Source organism: Nannobrachium achirus (genome assembly GCF_963921795.1).
Source record: "Nannobrachium achirus genome assembly, chromosome: 17".
In the NCBI taxonomy this organism is placed as follows: Eukaryota; Metazoa; Chordata; class Actinopteri; order Myctophiformes; family Myctophidae; genus Nannobrachium; species Nannobrachium achirus.
In genome coordinates, this window is record NC_137824.1 from 59,773,730 (window position 1) to 59,790,868 (window position 17,139).

At 41.2% G+C, this 17,139-nt stretch overlaps 1 protein-coding gene across 2 annotated transcripts in view; it reads right to left on the minus strand.

The window, feature by feature from the left end:
• The window catches only part of LOC308302124 (butyrophilin subfamily 1 member A1-like), a 37,466-nt gene extending 23,354 nt beyond the window's left edge, over positions 1-14,112 (minus strand). For both annotated transcript variants that reach the window (XM_080746331.1, XM_080746330.1), the window contains exons 1-2: positions 13,979-14,112; positions 3,246-3,623 (exon numbers count right to left, since the gene is read on the minus strand). In XM_080746331.1, the coding sequence (XP_080602457.1) occupies positions 3,246-3,623; positions 13,979-14,093 (493 nt within the window). In that variant the 5' untranslated portion in view covers positions 14,094-14,112. The remainder of the gene's footprint in view (positions 1-3,245; positions 3,624-13,978) is intronic.
• Positions 14,113-17,139: the final 3,027 nt, after the last annotated feature.

Genomic DNA, 17,139 nt, shown 5'->3' on the forward strand with positions numbered 1-17,139 from the left:
GGTCGGTGGATAAGCGACCCCGGTTGGTGGATTTACCTACCCGTCGGTGGATTTAGCATCCCGGTCGGTGGATTTAGCGACCCGGTCGGTGGATTAAGCGTCCCGGTCGGTGGTTTTAGCGTCCCGGTCGGTGGATTTAGCGTCCCGGTCGGTCGATTTAGCGACCCGGTCGGTGGATTTAGCGAAGTCCCGGAAAAGACGCGCTGTGGTTGGCCGGAGGCACTTTGAATGACGCTTCCCACCAAACATTATTTACCATTCTGTCCCCCCAGTAGATGTACTGTATCTCGGACGGCCCTAAGTCGGCTCATCCAACAGCAGGGAGCGCACGTTTTGGTCCACTGACCGGATGCTTTGGTCGCATCACAGCAATTATTTATAGTCGCACGGGTGCTCCCAATTACATGTGTAGGTCGCACAGATTACATTTGCGACCAAAATGGTCGCAATTTCGAGCCCTGCGTACCCTTGTGGCTTTAGCCTAAAAGCTAGCAGACTCGACGTGCAATAATAACAATGCACATGACAAGTGAACCATGATGTTCATAAGCACATCGCAACGCGCCGATTTACAATTCACGCTGTCCCATCTCCCAGGCCAGTCCCATAGAATATTGTCTAAACATGAAGCTGGTGTTACAACAACAGCCACGCTGCTGTTTAGTGACACTCTGAAAAGCTACTTTCCCCTCCGTGTGGCCGCAGCGGGTGCCTCCGTCTCCCGCTACAGCTACGAAGCACTTGTTTTTCCCGTTGGGCTTTGGCTGGAAGATATTGGAAATTATGTCCATATGTCTGCTCTTCTTTTCCGACCACCAACACCCCCCACGGTTGGCGCTGGCGCATCAACTTATGTTAGTGAGTTTTACTGTGTTTACTGTAATAACTGCTAAACTATGCTTGTAAATGGATTAGTTTTATATTATTTTATATGATATTTAAGCACATTCATGGTGGTGAAAGTAGCTTAGTTGCTTGCCAGAGTTCTGAGCAGTAAATCTGCCAAGCAGGGAACCGGTAGGTGTACTGGTCTGCTGTGAATTAGCGGCACTAAGGGCAGTGGAACTCCAAGGACCCCTTCACTAATTACATGATAGAATATAGATTTAAAACCAGTAAGACTCCCTAATCGGGAGATAAGCGACCTTCAGGTCGCAGCGTGATTTTTGGGCAAAATGTGTAGGAGCAGTGTCCAAAGATTAAGAATCGGCCTGATAGTGGCGCTATATGGGAGAGATCCATGTTGATGAGATGAGTGTAGACATACTGTGTACCGATTTGCGTGATTGCATTTACTATCAAAACCTCGACCGGCTGTCCGTCAGTCTGTCAGTCAGTCAGTCAGTCTGTCAGTCTGTCACACGTCACACTTTTGCCCTGCTCATATCTCCGCAACCGTTGCCCGATCCATGCCAAATTTTGCACACACACTCCATGCCAAACCACAACCTCCACCCATCAATTCTCACATGGCCCTCTTCTAGCGCCACCATTAGGACGATTCTTGCAAAACACATTTCTGGACACTGCTCCTACAATTTTTGCCCTAAAATCACGCAAATCGGTACACAGTATGTCTACAATCATCTCATCAACATGGATCTGTCCCATTTAGCGCCACCTTCAGGCCGATTTTTTAAAACACATTTTTGGACACTACTCCTACAGATTTTGCCCTAAAATCACGCAAATCGCTACACAGTATGTCTACACTCATGTCATCAACATGGATCTGTCCCATATAGCGCCACCATCAGGACGAATTTTTCAAACACATTTTTGGACACTGCTCCTACAAATTTCGCCCTAAAATCACGCAAATCGGTACACACTTAGTCTACAATCATGTCATCAACATGGATCTGTCCTATTTAGCACCACCTTCAGGCTGAATTTTTAAAACACATTTCTGGACACTACTCCTACAGATTTTGCCCTAAAATCACGCAAATCGGTACACAGTATGCCTACACTCATCTCATCAACATGGATCTGTCCCATATAGTGCCACCATCAGGCAGATTTTTTCAAACACATTTTGGCCTAAAATCACGCTGCGACCTGACGGTCGCTTATCTCCCAATTAGGGAGTCTTACTGGTTTTAGGGCAAAATCTGTAGGAGCAGTGTCCAAAAATGTGTTTGAAAGAATCGGCCTGAAGGTGGCGCTAAATGGGACAGATCCATGTTGATGACATGAGTGTAGACATACTGTGTACCGATTTCCGTGATTTTTGGCCAAAAAATTGTAGGAGCTGTGTCCATAAATGTGTTTTGCAAGAACCGGCCTCATGGTGGCGCTAGAAGAGGGTCATGTGAGAATTGATGGGTTGGGGATGTGGTTTGGTAGGCAAGGAGTGTGTGTGCAACATTTGGCATGGATTGGGGCAACGGTTGCGGAGATATGAGCAGGGGAAAAGTGTGACGTGTGACAGACTGACAGACAGACAGGTGGTCGAGGTTTTGATAGTAAATGCGACCTGACGGTCGCAATAAAACATTAAACCAAGCACTTTGACCCAGGCTTTCTTGGTCAGAGAGCCGCGATCAGCTCTCGTTCTAGTCGGCTCGCCTGCAGTCAGTGCAGTGGTGTAAAGTAACTAAGTACATTTACTCAAGTATTGTACTCAAGTACAAGTTTGAGGTACTTTTACTTTACTGGAGTGTTTCAAAATGACAGTACTCCACTACATCTCAGAGGAAAACATTGTACTTTTACTCTCCTGCAGTTATTAAAAGAAATACTTTGTAGATTTTCATTATTATTACAAAACATACATTAACCACTATATACATTTCGGCCATTTGAAAATATCAGATCTACAAGCTCACAATGCGTCGCGGACATTTACTTGTAACAGAGTATTTCTACATTTTACGTACACAATGTGAGTACTTTTTCTACCACTGCTCACGTCTACAATGATGATCAGGAAATGGACGCCCAGTTAGCTTTTCACCGAGACAAGAGACTTTCTCTGTCTCCCTGTCCTCTCCTTATGCACCGCCACAACTCAAGTTATTTCCCAAAATAGCCGCACTTGATAAACCTCAAATATAACTATGTATTTTCAAAGAAATATGACTCAAATATATGTTTAAAATACTTTGGGGGAATTTGAGAGACAGTTTTGCAAGGTAAATTTCATGGTGTTTATACTTTAAACAGCTCTATATTGGATGGAGGATGAAGGGTAAATGACAGCTTTCTGGTTCCCCATCCATGTTATGAACATTAAATCTTACCAACACGGAGATGGATCAAACTGCTGCTGTGCAGGGGTGGAATGTCCGGGGTTGTTGCAGTACACCTGTAGGTCCCATTGTCTGAGAGCTTCACCCTGATCAGCTTCAGTGAGATGTTACCATGAGACAACTCTTCATGAAACAGGAATGTCCTCTGTTTGTACAATGGGTTGGTATACTTGTGCTCTTCACGTCCATCTTGGAGAAGGTGCACATATACTGGCTTCTGGCCAGGACTGGTGGTACTTAGGTCAGGTCTGGTCCACTCCACCGTCTTCTCCGTCATGTTGACAGGTGGATCAATGTGACATGGAAGGATGGCATCATCTCCCTCTTTGGCCAGCACGGGCTGAGAAGGCCCGATCACCTGAGGTTGTCCTGAAAACAAAACAGAATGACTTTAGTTTAGTGATATCTACTACACTAAAGTCATTCTTACGGTACATTCATTACCGTAAGGAAGGAAGGAAGGAGTCAATTTATGAATTCATGGGGCGCCCGCTGGCCTAGTGGTCAAGGTGCATACCACATACAAGGCTATGATGCCTGCTGGCGTCGCCGGTTCGATTCCCGATCTGGACGACCTTTGCCGTCTTTCCTCTTCCCTCTCCCCATTTCCTGTCAGTCTACTGTATCCTATCAAATAAAGGCATAAAAGCCCAAAAACAAATCTTAAAAAAAATAAATATGAAATCATTAAGTAGCTGTTTAATAAGCAGGATAATTGCTGGAGAAATAAATCCCTTCTGGGTGATTAGACACCTTCACTACGCGTCGGTGCCTGTATGAAGTAAGGTTGGTACGTGTCGGTGCCTGTATGAAGTAGGGTTGGGCACCGTAACCGCAATAACGCGGTTATGTAACGCATACTGCGGCATCAGGGTCCTGAACGTGGTTTATTTTATTCGTTTATCCCCCCAAAGAAATATAGGCTATATACAGAGATTGTGAGCGGAGCGGGGCAATTTTTTATTGAGCGCGAGCAAGCAGGTTTTAAAACAGCTTGGAGTGAGGACCGCCTGCCGCTCCAAGCCACGTAGCACATGTTTGCACCGGTCAGACACGGACAGACAGAGGAATCCTCAACACCATAGACATATAAAGGTAGACGCCTCCTCGGCTCTGGTGCGTTGGTAAAAGAGGACTGGCAAGCTTCCTGAATTCTGAGGGAAGCTTCCTTGGGCATCACAGAATAGGACACTCGGTAGGCCAATCAGATGCGGGACTGGCCCTGGACTGGCGGGACTCCCTCTTTCCCACAGCAGAGGGCAGCAGAGTGCCTTCCACAGCTCTGCACTTCCGCCAGTCCTGTTTTACCAGTCGCACCAATGAACTACAGCGGCGGAGGAGGTATCTAGCTTTTTATATCTGTGCTCAACACTGCTGCAGCACACTCGCCATTGCAAGTCCCCCTCTCATCTCTCGAAAGGCATGAGGTGATTAATTATTAACCCACAGTATTTAATATTGTTAGATTATTATTTAATATGTCTACTCTACACTCATGTCATCAACATGGATCTGTCAGATTTAGCGCCAGCTTCAGGCCGATTTTTTTAAACACATTTTTGGACATTGCGCCTACAGATTTTGCCCTAAAATCATGCAAAGCAGTACATAGCCCGGCCTCTACGTGAGATAATTGTTCACTTTGTGATACAAGCACCAAATTTTGCACAAAGTTTCCTCTGGACCTACTTTTTCCAAAAAGCAAGTTAGCCACTCAATTAAAAACAAATAGGGTTGGGGTCCCATTGACTTTCTATACAGTAAAATAATACAACAAAATAAATCTACTTTAAGTAGCAAGTGAGGGGTCAAACTAGGGGTTTTTCATGAGCCTGAATCCAATGCAAGCATTTGTTTTGCACAAAAAACATTCCTTGGGCTAGAAAGGCCCCCACAAAAGCGTGAAAACCATGGTGAAAAGTGATGACTCATATCTAAACCATAGTTTTGTGGTGGCCTTTCTAGCCCAAGGAATGTTTTTTTGTGCAAAACAGATGCTTACAATGGATTCTGCACCATGAAAAACCCCTAGTTTGACCCCTCACATGCTATTTGAAGCAGATTTATTTTTTTGTTTTATTTTACTGTATAGAAACTAGAAAGTCAAATGGGGTTGGGGAACCCTATTTGTTTTTAATTGAGTGGCTAACTTGCTTTTCTGAACAAGTAGGTCCTAGGCATCGTTCATGCCAAATTTGGTGCTTGTATCACAAAGTGAACGATTCTATCAATAAATTGACTTTTAGCCGCTTGACTAGTATGTCTACACTCATGTCATCAACATGGATCTGTCCCATTTAACGCCACCATCAGGCCGATTTTGACATGCGACCTGATGGTCACGTATCTCCTGATTTAGGGAGTCTTACTGGTTTAATAGATATTGTAGATCTGCTATTTCCGGCATTCATGCCAGACGGCACTGTCGCAAAAAAACACAACAGTTCTATTTTCTTTAAAAACAAACAGGGGATAAGTATCTTTTTAATCTGAGAAGACTTTCCAATAAACTTTCACGGACTACACTAATGTCATAGTCATGGATGAGCCAGTTTTTGCACGATACCATGTTGTAAATATAAACATTTGGAATGATGTCTGCCTGGTTCACAAGAGACCAGAGAAAACATCTTCCAGGTAGGGCAGTCACGATTAATACATAATCGTCTATTCGCGATTATTTGTCATATTCGTGATTATTTTTCATATTCGCGATTATCGTCAATTATCCAATTTAATTAAAAAAGTAGTGTGTTTTGACAATAAAACCATTCTTAAACCTCACGTCAACACTTGCATTCTTGAATGCATCTCCTCCATGCGTCCCCGGCCGCTCCTCCTCGGCTGCACTGACTGCAGTCACACAGCAGGCAGGCTGGCTGGCTAACTAAACATGATTAAAAAGTTTGTTTCAACTGATCCGATCAATTACTTTTTCCAGACGGTCGGAACAGACACATCTAGGCCTACCATACACATCCCGGGACTATATTCCTTTTGATACATACAGAAAAAGGCTTTCACTTTCGTTTCAATACAGAGGACTGGAGTCAATGCCTTAGCGCTGCTATTCTGCCGTGGAGGGGATGATGATGATGATGATGATCACACAGATGGCGACTAGAGTATAGATGTTGGATCGTGATCTATCGGCTATTGTCGCTATTTTCAGTTATTGGCTATTTTTGCAGTTGTCGGCTATTTTCACAACGCCTCGCGACGCGTTGTGAGCTTTGTAGATCGGCTATTTTTGCATCGCAACGCGGCGCGTTGTGAGCTTGTAGATGAGCTATTTTCACATAACCACGGTATAAATAGGGCTAAAGTTTGCAAGTAAATGTACTTAATAGTTACTTTACACCACTGAACTGATGTTCAAAAAGCAATTCAATTGCTCTTCTAAGCCTTAAAAGAGCAATTGAATTGCTTTTTGAACATCAGTTCCTTAGAATCTAAGGTGTACAGTATGATTATTATCAAAGCTTATCATATTGGCATAAAAAAAGAGGCATAAGAGGCCAAGAGAAGCTTGACTGCTGCTGTATGCACTCATTTTAAAGTTTACACTTTTACAACTGTTACTGTACACCAAGGAGAATGGTTTACTTGTCCCCTCCCTGTGATGTTTTCTACTGTTTTCAAAGCCTAAGAGAAAAAGAGAAGCTTGAATGCTGCTGTATGCACTAAGTGTGTTAAGTGATTTTCTTTCCTGACCTGTTAACTTTGTTTAATGACTGAAGTCAAAGAGTCAAAAGGTTCTATCTGACCTGTGCAATTATGTTTACATCAGGCTAAAACCCTGCACTGTTGCAGGGTTTGTTTACAAATAAAATGAACAGAGAAGTTATGTCTTTGTCCAAAAAGCAATGAAATTGCACTTCATTAATGTTAACAGTATGTGTATTATAAAAGCTTTTCCTATCATAGTGGCATAAAAAAAATAGACAATATAATCGTCAATCGTCAATTATTTGTATGACAATTAATCGTCTCCAGAAATTCCTAATCGTGACAGCCCTACTTCCAGGTAAACAAAACAACACTTCGCTTGCAAGGCGAGCGGCAGCATACATGTTTTATAATAACCAGTAAGTCCTTGAGGTCACGCAGGAAGGAATACACACAGGACGGAGTTCATTTGCAAATGTGATTCAAGTTGCTGTTGGTTGTTTAAGTTGAACAAAATGTGGACAAAATATTTTCCCAAATATGGATATGACTGATGTCTGACATAATAGATGTACAGTATTATGTTATAGACACACAATGTGTGTCCATTTTAACCATGATAGATTCATTAAAAACACCCATTATTACACCCATTTATTTTTTATCCCACAATTTTGTACCCCATTTTTTCACCCAGTGCTAATTGCCTATGTAATCCTGGGCTCTGCTCTCCCTCTGCCGCACCTGGAGAGACAACGGACTGACCTCATGCTTCCTTCTATGCATGAGGAGTCCAAGTTGCTTCTTTTCACCTGACAGTGGCAATTTCCCTGGTTTGGACGTAGCACATGGAAGGAACACGTTATTCCAACGAGTTCCTGTCACAGTTCGCTCCTCGCGGTCCTTCGTGGCCGCGTGGAGCCATGCCACACAGACGCCTTCTCAGTTTTATCATACACTGTACATGCAAAGACACAGTCTGCTCCTCGCAGTCCCTTGGAGCCATGCCACATAATCAGATTCAGACCTCGCATACACTGGACACTGAATGTACAGCTGTCACTTTAAGACTGCAAGCTTTGGCTACACTTTAATGACTTGTTTCCTAGCTCTCTTGTCCAACAGTGAAGTATCCTTGATTTGAGCTTCTAATTACACTGGACTTTCTATTCACTATTTCTTGTCAGTGTGGACATATTCGTTTTTGAACTTTGAGGTGTTGCCCTTGTATATTGAGTTTGGGACTTTAGGCCTTGTTGGCTTTCTGTATGTGGTCTTGTATTTTGGTTTCACTGTTGTGCTTTTGGTTTTGCCTTATTTTTGTAGTTTGGTACCCAGTGTTTCCTGTCTGCCCTGTAGTTGTTTTCCCTGCCTTGTCTCACCTCACCTTGATTAGTTATGTTCTCCTCCTGTGTCTTGTTGTGCCCCAGCCAATCCCTGTGTTGATTGTATGTTTGGTTTCACCTGTGTCTAGTTAGTCTTGTGTATTTATACTCCCCTGTCTGTTCAGTCCTTTGTCAGATCATTGTTGTATGTCACAGTGTTCTGTTGTTGCCGATTCCTGTTGAGTTTTCATAATAAACTCTGTTGCACTTGAGCTTACTACCTCCTCCTGTCTGTCTGCATTTGGTCCTAAACCTCCTGCCTTCGCACATCGTGACAGTTCCTTTCCCCTCCATCAGGCACCCCGGCTGGCCAGGGGGAGGCATTATGGAGACCAGGATTACTGCATGTTTTTGTGAGGGTATCTACCCTAGGAGACACGGGGAGAACATGCAAACTCCACACAGAAAGGCCCTATCACCAACCCCACCTAGGGTGTGGGCGCTGGTGACTCGGAGGGAGGAACATGCCGCCAGCGCCCACAGCGTCCCCCAGCGGGAATCAAACCCAGAACCTTCTAGCTGTGAGGCGAAGCGCTAACCATTGCGCCACCGTGCCCCATCAATTTTTTTCAGAATCTTAAAATATACCCTTTAAGGATTAAGAAAAAACAGGTGGCAAAAAAAGATCCAACCTATGCTGGTGAGCTCAGGACTACAACCAAAATGCAGCGCTAAGGGAACCAAAAGCTATTCTTTCCCCAAGAGGCTGACCTGTCAGAAAGTACATTATTCCAAGTATTCCAAGTTGAGAAAGGATCACTCCGTGGGAGGAAGGAGCTTGTGTGCGTGTACGCGTGCACATGGGCAGTGAATGTAGAAATACTCCCTTCCCGTTGCAAGTAAAAGTCCTCAAGTATTGGTATCAAAATGTACTTACAGTACCAAAAGTAAAAGTACAAAATGTTTGAAAATAGCAGATCTACAAGCTCACAATGCGTCGCTATGCAACGCATTTTGAGCTATTTTTCTCTACAAGCTTGGCCTAAATAGGGCTAAAGTGGTTCATGTATGTTTTATAATATTGTAATGTATGTATGCAAAGTAACTGGTAACTAAAGGTTTCAATACTTGTAGTGGAGTAAAAGTACAATATTTGGATCCGAGATGTAGTGGAGAAGTACTCTGGAAATACTCAAAATTACAATAAACAATTAAGTACAATACTTAAGTAAATGTACTTAGTTACTTAACACCACTGCACATGGCAAAAACAGAAATAAACAGCTTGATATTTATTTAATTGAAAGGTATTACATTAATTAAAAATGTAATATTCCTTAACGTTTAAGCTAAATTAATTATGACTGGCGTGGACTTGAAATCATTATTTTAATTGATGGCCTTCTTGCCCTGACACTTAGCCTTTGTGCCCAAAAAGAATTGACAACACCAAAGGCAAAGTAGCCTTGCCCCTAAAATGACAAAATTCCAGGCCTGGTTCAGGGGGTTCATAAAAGCCTGATTAGACGATAAAATGACCAAAAGTATATATATATTTTTTTTCTGTTTTATTTTTAATTTTTTTAAGTGAAATATCCCTTTAATATTGATGACATTGGGGATCTCCATATATCGGCATTCAAGGGACAAGGACCGAATTCATTTGCAATGGGACTCATGTCGGGGCAGCCACACTGGTTAGACTGACGCAATATATACGGTAATATATATTGGCATTCTCAGATATGGGTTTAATATTGATGTCATAAGGGATCTCCATAAATGGGCATAAAAGGGATTCTGTTAGTGTGGTTCCCCTAACAGGGCATCATCTGGGACTGGGAGCGTCCATATATGGGCATTGCCAAATATGGGTCATAACAATGTGATATCACAACAGGTCAGTTATCGACATTGAGGCCTTACTGACCCTCCCTCTGACAGACAAGATGTGCCGGTTTTCATAGTGAACTGCGACCTATGATTACAATAGTAATGCCACGCATGAATCATGAATCCTTTATTTTGCCAGAAAGAGATAACATAATGATGAGGTCCATTCAGTATCGTTGCTCAGCTTCCTTCAGCCAATTCAGCATGATGATAATATAATGACGGTAGCTTTTTAAAAACAAAATCCCGGCGTGCAAAGGATTCCCCCCTCACGGGTGGGCGCCGGGGGGGTGGGGGATGCGGTAATTACCGCAATACAGTCAGTAAGTGGAAGACGGAAACCGCGGTAGCAGAATTTAAAGCCCAGGCAATAGGTTGTTTTGCTATCTGATTGTATTAAACAACGTCAAACTCACCAATATTGCGGCTGTATGAAAAGCTTGGAATTTACTCGTTCTATCTGCAAAGTGTTTGTTTCAGAAAAATCCACCGTAGACATGTTATGAGTCAGTTTCTATATCAGATAACAAAAAACTGTTTTGATGCATTGGCTGCCTATGGGAGGTATTGCAACCCTAGATTCATCTGATTAAAAAAAATCTAGTGTTGCAATTTGCGGCAATTTTTACCCTCATGCCCACGCGGGCGTCATGTTTTTCGCAGGTTTCTATGGGTTATTTTATTTTATTTTTACCTGCGGTCCTTGGCCCGGAATGGTTGATCAAGTGCAGCTAACCTACAGGCTGAACAGTGAACACTGCTGCAGGGCTCCAGACAAACCAACGTCCCATTTTAAACATATTTGTAATTAATTATAATTATTATAATAATTATTGTTGTTGTTGTTACTATAGCAGCTGATTAAATATCCTGGGCAATCATTTCTATTTTTATAATGTGATTTGTGGCTACTGGCTGTTTGCCAGGCAGGCACTGCAGGCAAGAAGATGTTTTCAAGTCAAGGACCCCTTAGCTAAGGGAGATGAAGCAGGACCCCCACTACATATTGTATCAAAATTATGTTGCAAATGAAATCTTAATAGATGTCATAGATAGCTCCATAGACTTGTTTGACAGCACTGTGTATTTATCAAACATTTAAAACTCTCATCAGTAGGCTACTTCAGTGGTTCTCAAGCTTTTCAGCCTGCGCCCCAAATAATCATATTTTAACTGCCCCCCCCCCCATAAGAGTTCAGGCAACATTTTGTATAACACGGCTCTACTGTGAAAATAGCAGATACATGTGAGCATGTAGATCTGCTATTGTCACAATGTCTGCCTCTAATACCTGACAATTTGTACAGTTGACAGTTTAATTTGTCATTTTAGAGCTATTAAAAAGTCCTTAAATTGTCACTTTAGAAATGTGCAGATGCCCTCTATACACTTAAACGTTATGTTAGTTTGTTTAGCATACTGTTGAGTGAGAAAACAATGTTGCACATTAAGTTAATCATGGCGACCCCCCAAAAATAATTTGGGGACCCCACTGGGGGTCCCGACCCACAAGTTGAGAACCACTGGGCTACTGGGATTCTTCCCTCCAGTAGAGTACCGGTAGTAGTGTTGGTTCAAAACCGCCCTATCTCTTCTAAAGCCCTCCTCAGAATAGGGGATATTAGGGTTGAAGACAAGTGGATATAGACCTACGTGTTAACCCATGAAATTATTGTGCGTGGGCTCGTTCGTGCATGCGCTCGCGGGAGGCAAGAGCTGGATTGTGGTCCAGTGACGTCATTACGTGCGCGTCACGCGTCTCTGACGCATTCACGTTGCCTAGAGACGCATTCACGTCAGTGTCCTTGGGTCCCACGGACGCATTGCCTCCATTGGAGTCCACATTAAAATAATAAATAATTCGCGAAAAAAATTTTTTTTTTAAAAGTCCACAGACGCCACCATTGTTCATGGGTGAAGGCATGCTACTTTACCCTACGTTAACACAAATGAAATCCGCGTAGAAAGTCTTAAAACAGACGATAAAACTAACGACAGTCTGTGTTTTGAATCCACGACGCCATTTTGTGCGCCACTGAATGGTCACAGAATTCAATGGGTGCCTGAGTTTTAGCGTAGCACCGGGCCGCTCTCTGACCATAGTGGCACAGCGTGTTAGGTGATACATCAAAAAGGGTTCCCCCACAGGACGTGTATGGCAGGGCTCGGCGCAGAAACGTGACGTCACGTCTCTACACTGCAGCTCAATGCTCACTGCTCAGACAGGGACCCGCATTTGTTTTGCATGAAAAACATTCCTTGGGCAAGATATCAACCCCCCAAAACAGTCAAAAGTGATGAGTCATCACTTTTTTTCCACTTTTCACAGTTTTGGCCTGCCGAAAAGTAACCCAAGCAATGTTTTTTATGCAAAACAAATGCTTGCAATGGATTCAGAATCATGAAGAACCCCTAATTTGACCCCTCACATGCTAATTAAAGCAGATGTTTTTTAATTTTTTTAATATTTCTAGTGGAGTCAATGGGACAGTGAATATACAAATGGCCATAACTTTTTTTCGCGATGTTTCCGGCAGAGCAGGCCTCTCATTCTGTGGACCTTAATGACCAAACTAATAGATAAAATAGAAATAAAAAGTACGGCAGAAAATCACAGGTCCCCTCCCATTTTGGGGACTGGGTCCCCGACTATAAGATCAAATGTCAATTGTAAATGTAAGGTCAGTACAGATGAATCCCACACTGCTGGTGACCAAAGAATACTGTGTCTGAGCTGTGGTTGTGTGTCCCAACTTTATGTTCCAGTGCTGAATAAAACCACACTCTCTGAGTCCTTGGTGAGACAGCACGCAGGAGAGGTCACACACACACATATATATATATATATATATATATATATATATATATATAGATATATAGATATAGATATATATATAGAGAGAGAGAGAGAGAGAGAGAGAGAGAGAGAGAGAGAGAGAGCGACGGTAAACGTGTACACTCTTATAACATATCTCTGTTTCTTGAATGAAATGGGTATTCTTATCAAGTCCTTTATTTCCATATATATTCTTGTTTTTAAATTCTTTTCACTTTTTTCTTCTTTTTCCATCTTTTTTTTATTTGTTTTATTTTATGAAAAAAAATGATAATCTGAACACTCTTATAACTAATCAATGTCTTAATTCATGAATACATAGGATAGGCATTCACAAGCTTTCAGCTTCAGCCTATTCCTTTTGATCACCTGTAACAATGATTATATGTATAATGAGATGATCAAATACACTATACTAATATATATATATATATATATATATATATATATATATATATACATACATACATACACACACACACACACACACACACACACACACACACACACACACACACACACACACACACACACACACAATTGATGATTTCAATGGCACAAATTAGAGCACATCCAGCACTAAAGAATGAGAGAATTCTTTCCCAATTTGGAGCCAAAAATTTGGGGTGCAAGCCTCAGCGAAACTATAACTTAGAATATCTCAATAAGGAAGGATAGCAGCACAAATTATAAAATGTACGCCACAATTCAGCACAAATCCAGCACTAAAGAATGACACCATATTATGTTTTCAACATATGGGGTGCCAACTTCACGGAGGTTTATCCTCGGCCTACTGGTCGCTCAAAACAACCGCACATCAAAACATCGTTGTCGCAAAAATCGTTATTATCGCCGTAGAACCTCACCCAACGTTGTAGTGGAGGGTGAGGTTCTGAGCCATCCATAGCCGAGGGAGAGGTCCTGAAAGGAGCCCAGCTAATAACCTAAAGTAACGTTAACAACAATGAATGTTGTAATACAAGATAAACTTTACCAACCTGTGACAGCAGCGTAACAGTTGATCCATAACAAGTAGAGATAAACCATCATCCATGACTTCAGAGTCCACAGAGTGACTTGGAAGAAACTATGAGAGACAGAGCGACCCGCCATCTTGTCTCTTCCTGCTCCTCTGTGGAGAGTATACTATTAAACTTTGTCGTTTACTGGTTATAAAACTGACGCTACTTTACTTTCGATTTCATCCCTGGATCTCTACATCCACCGAGTGTTGTTAGATCTGACTTCTGTTCTGTGAGCAAATTTAGTGTCGGCAAATATAAGGCTTCCGGTTTCGATCTCTTCAGAATAAGAGTATCCCTAACGCCATTGAAAAACGATTAATTTGTGATATACCCATTAAAAATATAGATTAACCATTTAATTGAAGCTATACAACGAAAATTATGTTTCTGTGTAAAAATAACGTTTTAATGACAAAAAAATATACATCTAAATAGATAAATGCTCTTCAATGGAGTGCATATAGCCTTTACAAATTGGACACTGGAAAACAGACGGCTCTTCGTGTCGGCACTTTTGACACAACACACGTTCACAGAGATCTCCTCTACCACACCCTCTTGGCCTGGGGCCAATTCTGATATCTTCACAAATTGGTACCACCTTTTGATTGATTGATTGAAGACTTTATTAGAAGTTTGCATAGGAAAAGGTTAGGGGTGTAACGATATAGTAACTGTATCGAAATATCGTTTTTAACTTAAAAAATCGAAGTATATCGAAATGAAAACAGCTAAAACCGTATCGTATCGTTTTATTTTGTATCGTATCGAATCGGCAGTACAAAGAATCGATTGTATCGTTACTACCTACTTGAGCATTGTATTTAGCATTTTTAAGAAGAAAAAATTAAAAGGAGGGGTTTCATTACTTTTCCTTTCCATATAGCTATACTGGTCTATCGATAAATGTGTGTAATCTCTGGGTTCATGTCAAGGTGCAGGTTTATATCCATAATAATACATGTTTCCCTTAAAAACCTGCACTATCCACACCTTTGACACAGAATTAATTTCTTTGCTAAATAGTTACTATATCGATTTTAAATCATTGAATCGAATCGTATCGTATCGCCATGAATGAACCAATATCGTCCATGTATCGTATCGTCAACCATGTATCGTGATATGTATCGAATCGCTATTAAAATGTATCGTTACACCCCTAGAAAAGGTACAGTTTCATGACGGTACAGTTCACTGGTACAAGGTCTACTAAAAGGAGATCCATGAAAAGACTAAGCTTATTTCCACAGGAAACCATTTAAGTATCTCATATAACATTGAATGACAGACCCAAGGTGACCGTACGTTTTTGACATTTTTGTCTTCCTACATGTCTCTAGTTTATATTTTGGTATGATAACCCTTTCTGAGACCCAGCTTAATTGATGTTATCAGCCGCTAGAGTCGGTCTCCCATAGACTTTCTATACAGGAGGAAAATACCCTGGGTATTTAAGTAGGATGTGAGGGGTCTAACTAGGGGTTTGTCATGATGCTGAATCCATTAATTGCAAGCATTTGTTTTGCACTAAAAACATTCCGTGGGCTATAAATGTCCCCAGAAAACGCCCACAAAACTGATGAAAAGTGATGACTCATCACTTTTAATCACTAAACCACCGTTTTCTGGGGCCATTTGTAGCCCAAGGAATGTTTTTTGCCCAACAAAAGCCCAAGTTACAGCAATTTATGTGCTCTGCAGTGGCGGGGGTCCTCCACTAGGGCGCAAAAAACGATTATTTGGATATAAAAATACATTCATTTTGATCAAATGTTAATATTCTGTGGCCTAAAGACCTAATTTTGGCCAAATTATCCATACGCATATTTATTATACAATTATTAAAGCCCATGTGTCAAATATGCAAATTATCTAATTAAATATGCACAATACAAAAATGTACATAGCAGAAATGGATTGTACAGGAACAAATACACAAGGATCAAATGAGAAAAGTTTGTTAAAGCCTTTTATCAATTTGTTATAGGGTTTTCCTGTTATTTCTGCTCATTATGTCAAATACGGTATGCTAATTAACTCATTAATGATGCACAATACAAAAATGTATATTACAGAAATGGATTCTACAGGACAAAATAGAAGAATCAACAGCGACAATGTATCAATCAAAATGTTGGTAAACCCTTTTCTAATTTTTTAAATAGGGTTTGTCCTGTCATTTCCACCCATGTTACAAATAATTTGACACATGGGCAGAAAGAAAAGGAATAAATTCATCAAAAATTGATAAAAGGGTTTACCAAAGATTTCTCAGTTGATCCTAATGTAATTCTTCCTGTAGAATCCATTTCTGCAAAGTATGTTGTCGTATTGTGCATAATTAATGAGATAATTAAAATATGCTAATTATCTCATTAATTATGCACAATATAAAAATGTATATTGCAGAAATGGATTCTACAGGTCAAAATACATAAGAATCAATTGAGAGAAGTTTGGTACACCCTTTAATCAGGTTTTTGCTCCGTTCTCCCTGTCTATTATAGCAAAGCAGAGGACTTCTTATACTAGTAAGACATGCAACCTCAGGGTGACATGCGACCTCGCCCTAAAGGGCGAGGTCACGCCAATTCTTGGCCATGTGGCCAACCACAGCATTTCTCTGACGATTCTAGTTGTTGTCATTCTGGGGGGAGTTTGTTCATGTTTTTGTGAGGGTATCAACCCTAGGAGACACGGGGAGAACCTGCAAACTCCACACAGAAAGGCCGTATCGCCAACCCCACCTAGGGTGTGGGCGCTGATGACGCGGAGGGAGGAACACGCCGCCCATATATGTCCTTAATATTGATAACATAATATCCTTAATAATGTCCTTAATATTGACAATATAGGAATCTCCATATATGGGCATAAAACGTACGTAAGTAATGCCAAGCAGGGCCTTGGTGAGTTAGGGCCTTGGTTTGATGCCTGTGGATCTCCATATATGGGCATACCCTAACATTCTCATTTTCGGCCTGGGATTTATGACATCAGAAATCTCCATGTATGGGCATAAAAGGTTTTTTTTTCTTTTTCTAAGAATGACCATATATGGACTTTTTATTTTATTTTATCCTTTATTAATAATAATATGTATCCATACATACAATATATGTTATGCCCAT